Raw genomic sequence first — 13,742 nt, 5'->3', positions numbered from 1 at the left:
AGCCTTACATTGTTCATTATGCATGCTATCAATTCCCCATACAGTGCAGTTTACCTATAGCACTACTGTGGAAGTTCTCTTGAACACAACGACTGTAGTGGTATTTGAACTGCATTATTTAACAGTGCAGTGTGGGCTTTCTTAGACCATACAGCGATCAATATTAAATCTGTATCAGAAGAGCTGTGGGCCCAGATGACTGTTGTTTATGTATTCATGCTAGCATGGTTAGCTGTGGTAACTATGTGTCAGCTCCAAGGCTGTCCCTGGAATATATACAGGCTGCAATGACGTGGTTTAGCAGCTTATTCGCCCTTGAAAACATGGTGGCCTATCCCATAAAGTGTGTAGTACTGTAGAGCCATATGATCAGCGTGTTACAGTCAGAACAGCTGCACTGACTTACAAGGGAACAGGGACATGAAGGTGGTGTTGTATAAAGTGTTGCAATGTGTTCTGAAACATTATATTCATCAGTATGCACATAGATGTCTGATACATTCAATATTAATATAACTGAACATGGTGAAGTTAACAAGAAAAACGTTAGTTGTATTAAACAAAAGAAACGAAAGATTAAACAACACAAAGTTATTACTGAAAGCATAACATAGTAGGAATATGATGACAACATAAAGTAAGCATCATAAATGCGTTCATGGCAAAGCAGAGAGAGAGCCAGAGGGCAAACATGCAACATACCCGTCGCTGTATGGGGCATCGTGGCGAGCTGTGGCCAGAATGTCCATCTCAATCAGGTTGTCCTGTAAACTCTCTAGGAATGACTGCTTTGCTATGTTTCTACACACAAGTGGAAAGATGGAGATGAAGCGTGAAAAGTGAGACGTGCGTGGAAAAAACACAGATAGGCCATTACAGTTTGTGATCACAAAGCAACATCGACAACAGGAAGTGACAAATGAAGTTTGAGCATGTGACAAAGAAACCAAGGGCCTTATGGAACTACTGCTACTGAAGAACAAAGAAGCTTGCGTTCTGGTCTGTCCCTCCCCAGCGCAGCGCCGTACCTTGTTTTGTACGAGCCCTGCCCTTCTCTGCAACCGTCCTGCTCCTCTCTGATAAACATTAGAGTGTTCTGGCTCCTTTAGGATTGTGATTGGAAGAAAAAAATGAATCACTTCATGTAGAAACATCAACTTTATAAAACTTTGATGATACTTTACTCTGATCTAAAAAAAAAAAAAAAAAAAAAAAGTATTGTACTTGTACATACTACACTGTATACAATTTTGCTTTTTACTTAATGGATAAAACAATTTCAAAACACATTTTCTATCCAATTTCAGGCCAGGGCACACGCCTCATTTCTCCTGTAATAGACCCCCAGGAGAGAGCTCTGTTCCATAAGGAAACACGGCAGCAATGTAATGGAGAAATGAACTGTCCACATGCAGGCATGGGCAGCTGAACAGCAACAGTGGAACAAGAGAAAAGTCTGGTTTTGATCCTTGCTCCTTCGAGGCCAGAGCTGAAGTCTGCTCACAGTCCCTAAAGCTTGTTTTGTATGAGAGAACGCAACTTTTAATGAAGAGAGAGCTGCCTGGCAGACGCTCACAAGAAAATGGCAAGGCCGATTTGAGCCAACCAACTGCTGGCACGTCTCCAGACATAAAACTGAAAATATCTGAATAACCACTGCAAAATGTATCATGTCTGTTTCATTTCATAGGAGTGATGAGCCCCTTTGGAACACTCTAAACTAAGTGAAAGTGACGCTTAATATTTCAGTCCTTCTCTGAATACTAATGCTTGCAGTTTCATTATGGCTTATCCAGCAGTTGGCGCTTTTTGGAGGCCAGAGGTCGTAGGGACTACACGTGTGGTTACTGCTGCTCAAAGCCTGTTGCAGATTCACTCTCCTCACCATCTGTTTCTGTACCTGAGGGAATTCCTGAGCCCGATTCATTTTGAAGCTTCATGATGCATAATCATTCATTATCGTACTAACTGTCCTTCTACCCACCACACTGATGCTCATTTTCCTGTTGAATGATCTGTTTCAAAAACTAGAGAACTACAGTGCACATTTTTGTTTGGCTATAGCTTGATAAAACATCAGCTATTGTCCTATTACCTTAAAAGCTACATTCTATTTTAAAATCATCGTAAGTAAAATAAAATGTAATGTTTTTCGCTTGGTTTGCAGGAAATAATTTTTTTAAAATCTGGCCAAAGATGATGAAGCACAAAGCTGGCCAAAGCCTGGAGTAAATTGGTGAGAGGTACCTAACCTGATTATTATTACTTATCTGCTCATAGTGCTCTGACTTTTTGAGCTGAAGGGATTTGAGCAAGATCCAATAAGCAGCACTTTTCTGTTGTTTGCCAAAAGTCATGTTCATCACAAATGTAGGCCTTTGCCCTGAACATCTCCTATTTTATTGCTTTGCTTCTTGTTAGCACGGCCGTAATTTAATACAGAACAGGGTACATAAAAAAGACACTGGATGGCACAACCCCAGTCAACATTACATCACATACAGTATGGTATGATGAATAACTGGTACCTTGTTTCTAGTGGGATGTTGCTGTTGAGGAGCCAGTTGTCTTGTGCGCTGCCCGAGTCCTGCCCACTGGTTGGTCCCTCGGGTGGGGCGGAGCTGTCGGTGGGGGCGGGGCTGGGATTGCTCCTGGGGGTGTAGTTGCCCCTATTTAAGGAGTTAATGGAGGGCGCATGGTGCTGGTGATTGGGTGAGTGGGAGTGGGACAGTGGCAGAGGGGGCGTCCGCAGCCGGGAGTGGTTTTGGAAAGCGCCGTCTGGAAAAGGAAAGGAACAAATGATTTGCCCTGTGAAGCTTTAATTATTTGTTACTTTGGGGAAAAACATGAAAGAAACAAATTTAAGTTCTAGCCAAATCAATTTAGCTCTTACTACAGCTAAACTGTTCTCATTTGAAGATAATTACTCAAAGTTGTACCAGAAGCTTAGCAATTAGCAGTAAAACAAAAGTCTTAAACTAAGCTCAGTAAAGCACTGCATGTACCATTTTCATTAAGAAAAAGACTCATTATTTCTGTCTCTGTTTGAATGTGCCGTCTGCCTCCCAAAAAGACCACTGTCAGTTTGTGCAGACCAGATCATGACCTATGTCAATGGATACCAGCCTGTCTACCACAAAAGGAAAGCACTCAGTAATTTTGTTGGATTTGAACTTATCTTTAAAAACATGAATTTATATAGAAAAGTAAGACTGATAAGAGATCAACAGTTTGAAATATCGGCTGACCATTAATGTTATGGTGATAAAGCTTTTACGACAGTACAAATTGAGGAAACTTTACCAAAAATTGTTTTAGCAAGAATTACACCCAGAAAATACTTTAATACAATAAAAGTAATTTAATCGTGTTATTGAGTCCAAAATCAGCAGGATAAATAGGCCCTCTGCCAATCCAGAATTGTTTGTATGTAAATTAGAGGAGTGGAACAACCAGTTACTTCACAAGCTGCTAAGACTTAGCAATTCAGTGTTTGTAATTACTTTAGTTGATTTCAAAGCAGAATGGGTGTCGTAACAAAAATGTTTGTCAAAATTGGCCCTTCAGAGACACAACGGAGGGATGAATTAGCTACATTGTATTTTATCATCAAAAAAGTTGAATCCTACAAGAACACAATGTGACCAGCGGTTTTGTGCCCGTCATTTGATTCTACTGCCTCACAAGAGTTACAGCCAGCGCCTTTCACAGACTTGTATCCATTTGGTTCCACATGTGGCAAGCCATTCATCAATCAATGAACTTGTGGATTTACACTGAGTGAGGGCAAGGCAGCTCCGTACAGCAGTAAGCCTCCTTTATTTCACACATATCCACTAGGCTAAATTGCCAATTTACGGCCACAAGCGGGGGAACACAAACACACAGGCTTATTTTTTATAATCAGCTCCTTCATTAAAGCAATACCTACTCGCACAAATCAGCCAGCTCGCGGTCATTTGAGGGTTTTAAAATGTTCACAAAGTCGCCCGAGAAACATACGGCAATCACATTAGCAATAAAGTGTTGTTTAGGCACAAGGGCTATTTAGGAAAAGGCTTGAAATCTATTTAGTTGAATAATAGATTTGCTTAGTGGAATTACATCAGCTCCAGTTCATAGCCGAGTGCTGACAAATGGCTCAGGGAAGACAAGACAACAGAAATCAAGTGCGGAGCATCTAATCCTTAAACACCTGCTGAAGGAGCTGTCTTCCCAGTCGCCCAAATCTGTACTTGACAAGAGGCACGCACTCACTTCACTATGTAGAGTTTCATCCCATTAAAAAGACATAATACAGTCACTAATTCCAACCATGACCTGGCTCTGATCCCGTCTGTTCTCTTGCCAGTTTGTGCACATAGCAAAGTTTATAGCTTTGGAGTAATTTTATACCCAGTTATTCCAGTTATTGGGAAATCTATCATGGTGGCAGGCACACAGACAGATGGCTCTAAATTCGGAATAAAGCCGGGCTGGTATTTAGTGTAGACAATGTGAGAGAGAGCCACAGTCCCAGGGAACAATAGACTGGCGAAAGAAGAAGCCACACAGAGTAGTTGATGACCTCCCTGCTGTTCACTAATATACCTGATCCCCACGGCCATTAATGAGGTTATGCTAATGCAATGCACGGACAGCACATGCAAATTTATCATAGGACAGTGAGTCAAGGATATCATACAGTTATTTCACTACAAGCTATTTTTCATTTACTTTGTGGGTAGTTTGTGTAAGGCAAATGTAATGCAATAAGAACTGTAATAACATTACAAGGTGTTTAGAGAAAGTAGATGCCACTCCACATAACCCTGATAAGCTAGTATATTGCTGAATAAGAGAGTCGTTTATTTAAAATACCAAATATAGTTAACAATAATTAAAGGTGGACTGTGTAATATATAGTAAAATATATAGTAAGACGACATATATCTTGTATGTAGCCATGATGTATTTCATATTACTATATTTCTATATTTTATTTTTGCTTGCAGATATACAATTATTATAATTATACCTTATCTGACGCGGGACCCTTGCTATTTTTGCTACTTATATTATTGAATTTATTATTATCACTTATGCTGCTCTTTGTTATTATATCATATTGGAATGTGTGGGCTACTGTGTCCAAAATATTTCCAATAATTCAATAAAGTTTGTCTAAGTATAATCCACCTTCTTTTCTCCCATATGATGTTACTGTTTTGCTTTGAATGTTCCTCAGCATGGCATCATTATTGCTAAAAAAAAAAAAAAAATTAAAAAATCATTCATTCATTCTGAGCAGAGTTGCCTCTCCACAGAACAGATCAGGTGTCACCAAATCCTTGTCTCCACAGAGATAGATACATTTAATGCCATACTGTGGAACACTGCAGGAAATACATTAACATTTCAATAGAGACAAGCAGGTGGTGTACTCTCCTCCATAAAAAAAATGTGCTCTAATGTATGTATTATACTCATTGCTCAGTGTTTCCTTTTATCTTACACATACACAAACCAGACATCATCTATTCTCCTCACATTATAACAATCAAACACTCAATCAAACTTTATTTATAGAGCGCTTTCCAAACAAAAAATGCAACACAAAGCACAAATATTTTTTCATTTCCAAAGCAATGTACACTAAAGCATACATAACACCTTATAAAGACTTTTGCCTCTACAAGTGCATAGAATACAGCCTTGATCCAGGCCAAAACCCAACAAGCCAAGAAACACAACACCTTATGAGAGAAAGCACAGTTTGAGATGACCCCCACAGATGTGGCGATTCAGCACCAATCATTCTATCGTCTAAAGGACAGAAAAAATAAATGGTCCTCTATTGACCTGCTTTGCACAAGGAAAACTGGTAAGAAAGGGAGATTCATTTGTTATCATAGGGACAGAGCGAGGAGGTTGTACTACAATGGCAAACTTTCACAACAGAAGGCGAAAGATATCCATTAAGTCTGGGAATGTGAGTTCTTCATTTTTCTTTCTAACAATGTGCACTCATTGGTTAAGGCCTCCTGACGCTTTTCCAGACAAGTAATTAAGGCAAATCCACTTCATTAGGTAGGACTTCACCCTGCGCCCCGACAGATACCGCAAATGTCTGTCTCACTGGGCTTCTTCTAATTGCTTAGAGACAACTGCTCAACCTTTAAGGATAGGTACTACATCATAGGTGGAGAAACGTAATAGATTTAAAAATAAATATATTAGTATAAGAGTGTAAACATGTTTTGATGTAGAAAATATGTATTAATTATTTCTGATGATTGGTGACTGATCTTTGGGTTACATGCAGAATGTGGAATGGAGAAATCGATTGATTTGACACAATAATAAATCTTGGTTTTGAAATGGTCTTCCCCTCACCCTAGACCTTTCCTCTAGCTCATTTATAGAATTCTTTTGAGCTGGAGCCAGGGCAGTGCCAAGGGAAAAGGTGTTTTTTTCTGAACAAGGACAGAGGATAAAATGGGCCACAGTGACGGTCACAATGAAATAAAGTAGTATGACATGCCCTGGACACCCGTGAGAAGCACTGAGGTGTGAGCCACTCCATACTGAATTAATCAAAAGCCATCCCGTGTCAGATAAATCATTAGATCTTGCTTACTGCTGCAGCCCCTATGGCTAATCATAGGAGCAAAATTTCCAGTTGAGTAGCATTTGTCTATAAAAATACAAATAGAATTTGTCATGAAGGCAGTGAAGCTGCACTGTCTCCCAGAAGGTGCTGTGTGCTGCTGCAGTTTCCTACACCATTAGAGCAGTCTGAAGGGAAGAGCCAGGCGGGAATACAGCCTGTCTGTCCAGGACTTATTTGAGAGGTAACAGGTACGGCAAACAACACATGGTGGGTCTAATGCGCGCCTCTCACTACTGCTCACTGTGGGAATAAGGGATGTACACCTTCTGTGGATGTGAAGACAAGCTCACCCTCATTACTAACCAGACGTCAGGACTGTCACACATATTTAGCAAATAAGCTTGAGTAATGTGGCTACAACATCTCTGCAATAACTACATAAACAATCTTTGTTTTGTTTGGTACATTCACATTACATAAAAATTTCCTATCATAAATGAATATTCTCTGGACAATATATTTTACAGTGCAGGTTAGATATGGAGAGACTCCTAACAATCCTAATAATTTTGTGAAGGTCAGAGACTTATATATAACACGACATAAATTGCCCCAACATGGCCTTTTGGCCATTACGGCAATTATTATATGACTATACCTACATAACAGTGGCCACACTTGTCTTTTGTTCCTTAGAAAAATCGAATGGATTATGGATTTTCTGTCATTCTTCTTCGAGTTTTAAGTGAGCTTAAGTAAGAAGTAGAAAACTGGTTATGTCTGCTCTGCTATAGATGTCACTGCACTGCATATCCATCAAGAGGCTCGATGTAGTTAGAGGGCACAGATGGTCCACAATTATCATGGAATGAAAGTGATGCATCTCCATTTCTGTCAGTATAAAAAGAGTCATGTAGGTATGCAAAATGCATTATCTATGGTCTCTGTGCACTGATGAACAGCACGGAGGATGGAACTGAACAAACTGTCTGTTGGCTCCACTTCACTGAAAACATCAACAGGGAGTACAGGCAGTTTTATTTGATATGTCAACTCCAAAGAGAAGTTGCAAATGTTCCCAAAAACAGGGCCATGCCAAGTGCCATGTGCGGCTCATTAAATTATGATTTAGCCTAGGACATTTTCATTCTTCATGGTGTATGTGGCTCAATTATTTTGTGTGGTGACCTCTTTAACCACTTTTCCCACAGGGGGGAGGGCGCTCACAGTGATTAAGCAGTTCAAAATAAGACTTATTTGAATTCTCCAAACGCCGCGTCCCTGAGCTCTACCACAGCTCAGCATTCCTGCTTGGTCAGCTGTGAGCTGGTGCTGCTGTGCTGGCCCTTTCAGAGGGGAGCCTGCAGCACTGAAAGCCAGCGCTGGTCGGACCCCTGCTGTTTTGCATTAAGAGATGCTAATACTGGTAGGCCGCAGTGTCTTAGATCTCTCTGCTCAGTGTGGCAGCAGGCTCCCACTGGCAGCCTCCCCAGGAAGAAGTCCCTCAGAGAAAGCTTAGGGCCACAGAGAAGCACATGCCATACAAAGGACTGCAGGCTTCAGTGAGCAGCTTCATCTGCCCCAAACAGACCCGGTTTATACCCCCTCCTTCAAAAAAAGAGTAAACGCTACTTCTGATCACAATATCTGTTCACAGCGTTTACTTTTATAGTGTCCACCACTACTAGTCCAGCATAGCAGATCCCTATTAGAGACATTAATATATGCATGTATTTGAAAAGAACCAAAAATGTAATTCACTAATACCTCCAATAAAATTATGATCAAAGCAATCAAAAACTGCACATTCAAAATCAAGATTTTAAATAAACAAATGTTCGTAAAGAGGAGGGTCAGTTGACTGGTTTAAGCAACAGGCACAACTCTTTCTTTATGATTTAAATAGCCTTCACAGCAGTAGCTCAAACAACAAAACAGGGCTCTAAAGCAAAGTCCATGGTGCAACTTGTACAGGTGAAAAGTGTCATGACAGCATGTTATAAACCCTGAAATGCACAGACATTTGCAGTGACTTAAAAGAGATCTCTAAAAAGCTTAAGGACGATTACAGAAGCATGAGGAAGTTCTGTAGCCCTCACTGACAGCCCGGGGCAAACCTGCCTGCTGTACCGATGCAAATGAGGTCATTGTTGTAGGATAATTCTGCCTGGGCAAAGGGCGTCCTCCCAGTCGGGGCCCCCACACCACGGCCCTGTCACTGCGGGCGACCAGTGTGTTGCTGCAGTGGAATTAAGAATGAGATTTTGCTAGAATTAATAACATGTTCTGCTGGCTTTTTGTGCAGGCAGCTGTGGCATTTCAGAGTTTCATGTGATTCAACCCTCTGGGTAGTAAACTTGTAGTAAGCCCTAACAATTATTTAGAGCATTTTATCTTGTTTTGTGTTTGTCATGCCAATGGGAAAAGCAAGTAACAGCTGTAGCTGAAACATGTCCTTATTCAAAATATCAAAAATCTGCATTAAAATTCATGACCTGTGGGAGATGGGTGGTATAAATCTTGATGTGTGAATGACAAGACTTGCATTTCTATGTATATGAATTCTAATCAAGAATGTATAACTGCAACTGCAGTACAAGGAACATGCAGTAACCATAGCAATAAACCTATTCTCTGAGCTACCTTGAAGAAATATTTCACAAGAGATTTTCTTCAAAATATGAGTTCATGTCCAGTACTAAAAATACAGGGAGGAATGTATGTGTAATGTTTATATGATTCAAAGTTAATTGTCTGGACACTGTTTTTGAAATGCCATGATTTGAAAATGACTACCTTTGAAACCTTTTCCACCTTAGGCTATTCCTGACAAATTTGGAATTACACTTACCCTGTGGTATACATGTATTTTTCAGGTATTTATGATTAACTCTGTTGAATCAAAGTATTTAAAATATTTATAAAGTCCACCCAAACTGAATACTAATATAGGGGAAGAAGTGTTGTAAGTTCTAAAACAAGGCCTTGATGTAAAGTAGCAGGAACACTTCACTAGATCACAATGAATTTAGTGTGAAGTTACTTTGTTTTCATTTGTGACTGACATTGTCAGGTAGTTGTTTTTAAACTTCTACAACAACTGTCTAGATCATTACTCTCACTATCATGTAACCAAACTGCAGAGAAAATGTGCAACAAATCTCTCGGTTGAAACCAGAACTGCCCCTTTCTACAGAGAGGCTCTGAACTTTGTAGACCTTACTTCAGAGAGTGGTGTGTTTCTCCCAAGGCAAAGTATTGACTTTCTAACTCTATCATGGTGCTTGCAAAACACATTTTCTTGCTCACAGCCATCTGCATGACCTACACCACATGTCCAGAAACAGCAAGGCTAACCTTCAGAAAGCAACAGTAGAGTGTAAAGCAACTCACCATCAGCAGCTGCAGTGGCTGGAGCATACAGGGTTCCTGAGCCAGTTTTAACTAAGAATGAATTGGGGCCAAACTCATCCTCAGAGTCAGAGTCCTGGGCTGGCTGAGCCGCACTGTTACCTAGCAACCCTCCCTGGCTCTGATTGGCTGCAATGGATGGGGGAGGGTATGGGAGGTGCTCAACAGGGGAGGAGGAGGCAGATGAACAATGCAGAGGAGGACCTGTGGACCACAAACAGACAACACATGGGGCAAATGAAACACACCCAACACAGGGAACTTCACAAACACACATACGCACATACACACATACACATATATACACACACACACACACACACACAGACAAGGCTTAACGGTGACACTTCCAAAACAAACAGTCACGCATCTGCCTTTGTCTGTGCCACCTCAGCCCAGCTGGGAAGAACAATACAAACAAGTGAAATGACTTTGAGCGAGAACAGAGATGCAGGAAAAGCCTGTTGTTGTTTTAAACAAATAAAAAACAACACTTTTTGGATGGCAAATGCAAAAAAGAAGAACCAATCTGGGATACAAATATGTTGCTACAACTAAAGTGTTGTCTTCACACACGAGCCTGTGAAAACTAAACCCTCTCCTAGACACACAAGAATGCTACCAATATCTTTTTGAAAGTACTTTCTAAACAAAACGTACTACCTATGCACACATTGAGTCTGAGCTACACAACTTACACCAGCAGCATATGAATAATATACTGCAGATAGAGCAGGGTAGTATTACCCCTCCTGTGGATGCACATATAACCCCTGCCAGCCACGAAATGAATCCAACCTGAACCAATCCTTCCATTTCATTCTGACACTGTGTCCATATTATAAAATACCACAGGGACCAGACTGGCCACTCATCTAACAGCAGGTTACCAATCATTTACAGTTGTGCCCATTTAAATCCCTTTGTATTATACCAATAGCATCCCGGATACTTTTGAATATCACCCCATTCTCTTTTCAAGGCTTATTTGCTGATGATTCCCATGCTGTCAGTGAATGTTAAATCTCCACAGAGCTGCTATTAATGTGTGATTAACTTGTGATGTAGCTCTGTGCCACGCTGAAATTAGAGTGCTTAAGCAAAGCGACTGCAGCGAACAGGGGCTCCTTTCTACCTATATCTCTCCGTCTGAACTGCAGTCTTCCTGTTGGAAATCCTGCTGACTTGACTGTCATCCATCAGGAGAGATAAATTTCCTCTTGCTTTGTAATGATCCCTGAAGAGCATTAAAATACGACTCACTGACTCGCATCTAATTAGGAAACAATTAGCAATATTAACATATCAGCCAATGCCGTACACAGGCGGAAAATGCCCAGTGCCCCCTTGAGTCATGGTTGGTGCGTTGTATATACTTCACAGCACACACATTTTTCTCAGGCCTTTAACACTGCTGCAGTAATGGTTGCTCAGGCTTAGTGGCCATGCTGTGGGTTAATGACCAGCGCACTGTTGTTTCAGCGTTTGGTGTGTGCCGGAGACTGAGGGTTTGTGCTGTAAAGAGCGTCATTATAGTCATCATGCACAACGCTGCCGACACAGGAGACAGGCAAAGCTAAACAACAGCAGCCTGTTGAGCCACAGAGAGTGGCCAAGCTCAAAACTGACACACACAGTAAAGATGTGAGTGTCTATTTTTATGGCAGATCCCCATAACGATATTCAAATAATATTATGTCACTTCAGTAAAAATTTTCAATAAAAATGTATTTAAATGTAAAAAAAAAAAAAAATAATAATAATAATAATAATAATAATAATAATAATAATAATAATAAAATAATATAATAAAAATCTAATTGTGAGTTCATTCCTTTTTTTGGTAAAATTGTCTATACTCAAAAACAGACACTTTCCCCACCCACTCCTCCTACTGGTCAAATTTAGCAATGCCCTGAGTGACTTTGGATTTAACCAGCTCCAATGAAGCATGGACTCTCAGAAGAAGCAGTTACTTCTGCAAGGCAATATAAAGGTAAAGTATACTAAAGTGACATAAAATCGAAATTGTGATCTAGCTCCAAGAAAATTGTGACATACATTTATTGGCATATCACCCAGTCCAAACATTAGTTCACATTAAGTATCAGACAAATATTAAAAACTGTAAAATTAGAAATGTCTTATTTGGAAGTGTACAACAAGCAGAACAACAGTTACAATATCCATGTTTCAATAATCTGCCCACAATCTGACAAATGTTGGTTTAACTGATCAAAGCATTTAGTAATTCTAGTTTGTAAAATTGTTGTTGTGCCAGCATGGACAATACTGAAATCTCCATGTCTTTTTTACTGTAAAGAATGAAGAGAGAGAAGGAGCCCTATCCTCCAAAATGGACAATAGAATACCATGCATTGAAACAAAATGATCGACTATGTGTGTGCGTGTGTGTGTGTGTGTGATATTTATGCAGCAATTTTGGTTTTATCATTTTACAAGTCTAGAGTTGGACAGATCACTGTGAGTATGGAGTCCTGAAGCAAGCACTTGGCAGATAGGAGGTTCAATGCTTATATGGTCTTGGTTGAGGTTCAAGTATCACACATAATGGAATGTAAAATTAATCACAAAAGTGCAGAAACTGCACTTTATGCCCTTGTTAATAAGATTACACAGCAAGTTTCTTTTTAGTTTTAAACAGCTTTTTTGCAGCTGTTCTATATTTGATTAGACCATACACTCAATACACACTTTTCAAATAAAAGTGATAATGCTATATTTCCCCCACCTCTATTTGTTACTAGTTTAACTTTTTTAATTTAAATGTACTAACCAACCTCTAGAAGTTTAGCCTGGCCAGAATTTCAAAGAGGAGCATGATTAAAGAGCTCTAAAATCGGTCAAAGTCGTAGCCTAAATGAGATCTGGGTATCCACGCTGAGCCACCATTAGTGAACGCACAAAGGTTTTACTGTCTGAGTGTTTAATTAATGCTGGATTGTGAGTCTCCGATCCAGGCCGGGTGCAAGAGCAGAGTGGGCTGAGTGACCTTTATTTATAAGACTTTTGATTAGTGGTAGAGGAGAAAGGTATATAAAAATGGATAATATCTCAAATGTTTTTTTTGGAGATATGCAAAATAAAGTAGTGAGTATATGTCTGTTATTAAAACTATTCAAAATTACCTCAAAAATGCAAATAAATGTCTGTCTCACAAAAATGATTTCTGTCATTCTGGATTTATAATCCATTCACATTTTTGCACCAAACTTGAAGGGCCCATATAATGCTATTTTGTGATCCATGTTATAATGTTATTTTCTCATCAAAAACATACCTGGAGTTGTGTTTTGTTTTATTCACACATTTTTAGTACACAAACCTTGCTTTTTAGGCCGAGTTCTTCTCTCAAACAGAAAACACCTGTTCTACCTTGTGATGTCATGTGGTAATATAGGAAGTGCTCCACTAGCTGTTATTTTGAAAATTACCTCTTCATGACATCACAAAGTGGAGATGTAGACAAACTAATAATAAAGGATTACTCAAACATGTGTGAAAGAAACAACACAACTTCGGCTATGTTTTCGGGTATGTTTATGTCAATATTGTGTAATATATATTGAAACCTCAACCAAGACATTTAGAGGAACAGTTTAACACATTATGCATTGTTAAAATATTGTTTAAATATTGTTATGGAGATAATGCAAAAAAAATAAATAAATAAATAAATAAATAAAATAAATATGATTAAATCAATATTGCCTACCTC

The 13,742-nt window shown here is 39.5% G+C and overlaps 1 protein-coding gene across 1 annotated transcript in view; it reads right to left on the bottom strand.

Annotated features, from left to right (window-relative positions):
* Nucleotides 1-13,742, bottom strand: part of tenm4 (teneurin transmembrane protein 4) — a 113,531-nt gene that overhangs the window by 57,840 nt on the left and 41,949 nt on the right. Inside the window, exons 4-6 of the mRNA XM_020928547.2 lie at nucleotides 9,986-10,207; nucleotides 2,529-2,778; nucleotides 703-801 (exon numbers count right to left, since the gene is read on the bottom strand). Of these exons, the coding sequence (XP_020784206.1) occupies nucleotides 703-801; nucleotides 2,529-2,778; nucleotides 9,986-10,207 (571 nt within the window). The remainder of the gene's footprint in view (nucleotides 1-702; nucleotides 802-2,528; nucleotides 2,779-9,985; nucleotides 10,208-13,742) is intronic.

The sequence above is a fragment of the Boleophthalmus pectinirostris genome, unplaced genomic scaffold (genome assembly GCF_026225935.1).
Source record: "Boleophthalmus pectinirostris isolate CB_2022bp ecotype Guang Dong unplaced genomic scaffold, ASM2622593v1 HiC_scaffold_9, whole genome shotgun sequence".
Classification (NCBI taxonomy): Eukaryota; Metazoa; Chordata; class Actinopteri; order Gobiiformes; family Gobiidae; genus Boleophthalmus; species Boleophthalmus pectinirostris.
This window is presented reverse-complemented; position numbering and strand designations above follow the sequence as displayed.